The sequence below is a fragment of the Cynoglossus semilaevis genome, unplaced genomic scaffold, assembly GCF_000523025.1.
Source record: "Cynoglossus semilaevis isolate Cse_v1.0 unplaced genomic scaffold, Cse_v1.0 scaffold6526, whole genome shotgun sequence".
Taxonomy (NCBI): Eukaryota; Metazoa; Chordata; class Actinopteri; order Pleuronectiformes; family Cynoglossidae; genus Cynoglossus; species Cynoglossus semilaevis.
The window spans coordinates 1,208-2,754 of NW_007585406.1; the positions used below are offsets into that span (position 1 = coordinate 1,208).

Here is a 1,547-nt window from a genome sequence, read left to right on the forward strand (position 1 = left end):
GTTTGGACCGGGCCAACCAGATCGACACTGGGTTCCATTGATGGCGCAACGCCGGCCGTTTCCCGCCTGAGCACACGGAGCTGGTTTTTCGTTCTCCACTGTGGCGATGATGTCTACGCACGGTGACAAACAGAGGTGGGACCAAGTCCTTGCTTTGCAAGTCATAAGTAAGTCCCAAGTCTTTGCGCTCAAGTCCGAATCAAGTCTCAAGTCAAGACAGGCAAAGTCCGAATCGAGTCTCAAGTCAAGACTGAAAAGTGTCAAGTCAAGTCCCAAGTCCTGCCGTTTCTGTTTCGAGTCATTTTAAATAAAATAATAATATATTAACACAGATCACTTTGGGTTTTGGAGAAAGTATCAAGTCTCATCAAGTCAAAGGGCTCGAGTCCAAGTGAAGTCACGGGTCACTGATGTTAAAGTCCAAGTCGAGTTGCAAGTCTCTTGACATTTTGTCAAGTCGAGTCTAAAGTCATCAAATTGATGACTCGAGTCCGACTCGAGTCCAAGTCATGCGACTCGAGTCCACACCTCTGTCTAAGTCAACATGTTACCAGCCCTTCATTTGATGTGTACCTACACAAAATCTTACATTTAATGTCTGGAGCCCACTTTGCAAAAAAAGATGAACAACTAATGGGAGGTGCTACGTTGGAGGTTGGAAACTGTGACATTGCATTGAAAGTAGGATTGATATAATACTTTCTTACAGGAAGTCATCGCGAAGATTTCCATTGAAGGTTCCACACAGGCCCAGCGTTTGTCCTCGCCATTTGCTGTGCAGCTGCAGGTACACTCGCCCCCCTTGACTATCATATTGCAACCGCAGGCCATCAGCCACTTTCAGCTGTACAAACACAGAGGTCAGCTTTCGGACCTCCACCGTATCTATATAGCCAAAAAGAAAAAGAAAAAGAAAAAAAACATTGTTGAATGTGTCAACAAAAATGTTATTATCTCAGCTTTTTGAAATGTTTACCATCAGTGTAGGGCAGCACAGAAGCTGGGTTGACACCAATTATGACCTCCCCGTCTCTTGTCAAAGTGATCTGACGACTCACATCTTCATCCAACACCACTGTCACCGACTGAATACACGTCTGCTCCTTGGGACACACACACACACAAACATACTGTATACGCTGACAGGTAGGTGACAGGCGTCGGGGTTTTTCTATAGTCCAGGTATATATTTAATTGCCACTGTACCTCTGCACAGGTGCTATACTGCAGCGTAACAGTAAATTTGCTGCTGCCACGGCTCTTTGCAAGGACATACTGACATGATCCGGGCTGAAGAAACATTCTGCCGTCAAATGTCGTTATGAACACGTCCCCTACGACTGAGCACTCCGCTGCAAATGGACACAAAAAGTATATTATTGACTTACAGTGTACATATACTCCAAGTTTTCTTCCCATATTCAGTGGGCAACTAGAAGTAGGTGATGGTAGGATCCCTGGACAACCACTCTGGCTATGGGGACATGGAATGTCAACTAGCTTGGGGGGAAAAGAGCCCCAGCTCGTGCGGGAGGTTGAGCGATACC

The 1,547-nt window shown here is 45.9% G+C and overlaps 1 protein-coding gene across 1 annotated transcript; it reads right to left on the bottom strand.

Annotated features, from left to right (window-relative positions):
* Window positions 1–682: 682 nt before the first annotated feature.
* Window positions 683–1,360, bottom strand: LOC107988150 (otogelin-like). The gene is made up of 3 exons (XM_025053956.1): window positions 1,207–1,360; window positions 977–1,103; window positions 683–885 (listed from the first exon to the last, which is right to left on the bottom strand). Exons 1-3 carry the CDS (start codon window positions 1,300–1,302, stop codon window positions 704–706), a joined length of 405 nt encoding a protein of 134 aa, XP_024909724.1. The 5' UTR covers window positions 1,303–1,360; the 3' UTR covers window positions 683–703.
* Window positions 1,361–1,547: the final 187 nt, after the last annotated feature.

Excerpts from the sequence above, each read along its gene's own strand:
- LOC107988150 (XM_025053956.1), bottom strand. The coding sequence starts at position 1,302 with ATGTTTCTTCAGCCCGGATCATGTCAGTATGTCCTTGCAAAGAGCCGT. Across the intron at positions 1,104-1,206 it reads AGTATAGCACCTGTGCAGAG|GAGCAGACGTGTATTCAGTC; the intron begins GTACAGTGGCAA and ends GTGTGTCCCAAG. Across the intron at positions 886-976 it reads TGTGCTGCCCTACACTGATG|ATACGGTGGAGGTCCGAAAG; the intron begins GTAAACATTTCA and ends TTGGCTATATAG.